This window comes from Temnothorax curvispinosus, unplaced genomic scaffold (assembly GCF_003070985.1).
Source record: "Temnothorax curvispinosus isolate PA1 unplaced genomic scaffold, ASM307098v1 QBEX01007703.1, whole genome shotgun sequence".
Lineage (NCBI taxonomy): Eukaryota > Metazoa > Arthropoda > Insecta > Hymenoptera > Formicidae > Temnothorax > Temnothorax curvispinosus.
Window position 1 is genome coordinate 1 of NW_020217483.1, and position 2,573 is coordinate 2,573.

The 2,573-nt window shown below is 36.1% G+C and overlaps 1 protein-coding gene across 1 annotated transcript; it reads left to right on the top strand.

Moving 5' to 3' along the window:
- Positions 1 to 151: 151 nt before the first annotated feature.
- Positions 152 to 1,841, top strand: LOC112457269 (the record flags this gene model as incomplete). The annotated part of the gene is made up of 3 exons (XM_025020202.1): positions 152 to 336; positions 460 to 560; positions 806 to 1,841. Coding segments are annotated over 3 exons (587 nt in total), but the record flags the coding sequence as incomplete, so codon positions are not given.
- Positions 1,842 to 2,573: the final 732 nt, after the last annotated feature.

Consider the following 2,573-nt stretch of genomic DNA (forward strand, 5'->3'; position numbering starts at 1 on the left):
TTCCCAAAGGATCCAGCACTGTTTAATAAGTGGCGTCAAGCATGCGGAAAAGAAAATATTTCACCAAAATATGGTTTGTACTTTTGTATAGATTTCTCTTGTTTATTATTATAAGCATATATTTAAGAATCTTAAACCTTGTTTGCTTCAGCTAGGATATGTTCGAAGCATTTTGCTGATGAAGCTTTTACGAAGCCCTTACAAGAACATCTACTAGGTTATTCACCTACACGAACTAGGAAGATACATCCTGATGCTATCCCGACGTTGCATCTCCATGCAGTACCTCCACTAACATCAAACGAAAATGTGTTAGCTGAAACAATGCCTTTGCCTGTATCAAATGAAGTTTCGATGGATGTTGAACAGACACCAGCATCGTCCAGTATAGAAGAACAGACACCAGCATCGTCCAGTACAGAAGAACAGACAGCAGCATCGTCCAGTACAGAAGAACAGACACCAGCATCGTCCAGTACAGAAGAACAGACAGCAGCATCGTCCAGTACAGAAGAACAGACACCAGCATCGTCCAGTACAGAAGCTATCATGTTACAAATGTAAGTTATAAATTACTGTTCCCATCAAGCACAAAGTATACCCAGCAAATAAGAACCGTATATGTGTCAGTAATATAACATCGATATGTAATGTCAGCTCAACCATATTTACACAGTTACATAACAAACCACATAAATGTGCTGACATTACATATCGTTATTATATTACTAATACATAAATATATATAGTTCTGGTTTGCTGGGTGTAGTTTTAAAAGTAGCACTATATAGTTTTATGCTTTCAGACGTCGTCTAGAAGCCCAGGTAGCCACACTGAAAAAACCAAAAGACGATAAAGAACTCATGGAACAAAAAATGACGGAGTTATTGGGAAAAATGTTTAGTCCAGGACAAATACGGATGATATTGAATCCTTCATTGCGGAAAATAAAGTGGTCTTCTGAAGATATCGCACGTGCTATATCCTTGCGATGTGTCAGCCCAAAGGCATATCGTTATATGAAGAATGTTTTGCAAATGCCACTTCCAGGCCTTTCAACACTAAGAAGGCAAATCGAACGAATCGATCTTTGTATCTCCTCTTAGCTGTGATGTCGAAGAGTCCGTGTTAACAGATATGCTTGCGTCCTATGTTGACGAAAAAGTTACTACTATAACTAGTTATGAAGAAGAAGAGATATGTTTTGATGAAGCATATGAACCTTCTGCGTTGGATTCGTGCGCAATTATTCCAAGTTATGAGGAAGAACAGTTGTTACAGAAATTAGAAGATTTTAATATTAGCGAGGCTATCGAAGAAGAGGGTTTAAAATATATAGCCGGATACGTAGCATTTAGATTTAAAAGCACAGATAAAACATTAGGTATTGAAACGCGCCAATTGGAAACAACGGGTGACCAAGATTGGCTGCAAGTTATTTCGCGAGGAAAATGTATGTATCCGAGTGACAAATTATTACAATGTGCTCGTATAATGAATATTGAGTTTGCTAAATATCACGGATCCAGTTTGAATAAAGAAAATCTTATATTTCAAAACTTAGCAAAAATAATAGAACCACAATTGAAAATTAAAATACCGAGAGAGGCATTACTATGCCTCATTAGGACTAGGACATATATTAGGCTGCGCGAAATGAACCGAGCGATTGCAAGCGCAAATCACAGGCAAAAAAGAAGAAAGATGTCAAAATTTACTAATAAAAAACCTGTATATTAAATATTTGCATTTATTGTTATTTGATCTTTTATCTGCATCTTTCCTCTGCATATATAGTTCTTTATGTCGTACGCCACAATATATTTTTGTTTTGCGTCTCAGCTGACAATTCTTTTCCAATCGTTTTCCGACCAGTTTTGATTAAAACTAATAATTCGCAGAATTTTAATAATAAATGACTGGAAATTAAAATCTCGTTTTATGTGAAATTTTTCCGTACGTCGCAATGATTTCTATTCAATGCACACAATTCTTTTTTTCTTAATAATAATAATATTTTCTGTAATATCATATATTTAGACAAATCCACATAAAATAATTTTAAAATTCGTCAAATAACAATAACGTTTCTAACATCTACAACGAGAGACAAATTCGGGAAACGATGAGCGTTTATCCGTATGTCACGTGCGTTTTTTTATATTTATATATTTTTGTTCATATATATTTATTTATTTATAAAACAGAATTTTCTCTCACATAAATGATCAACATTATTTTGTATTCACATATTGTCCGCTCAAAATGCTTTTATAAATGACTATTATAGATTCGCTGCTTAAATGTGCCGCTCAGTGTGACGTAAGGTTGCAAAAGTCGCTGATTGGCTGGGTTCGGAAATATGCGCAAGAGCATACCCTTGTATTTCTACCATGATCCCCTCCAGCTGGGTAGTTCGGACACGAACCACCAAAGACAGACAATATCGAAAAGTGGATGTGGCTCGTAGTTCCAATTCCTGAAAGTGGATGTGTGGCGCTACTGTACGGCCTAGCAAAAGCGTCACAAGAAAATCGCCGTCATTGCGCCTCTCATATTCTTCTCTCTGGTGA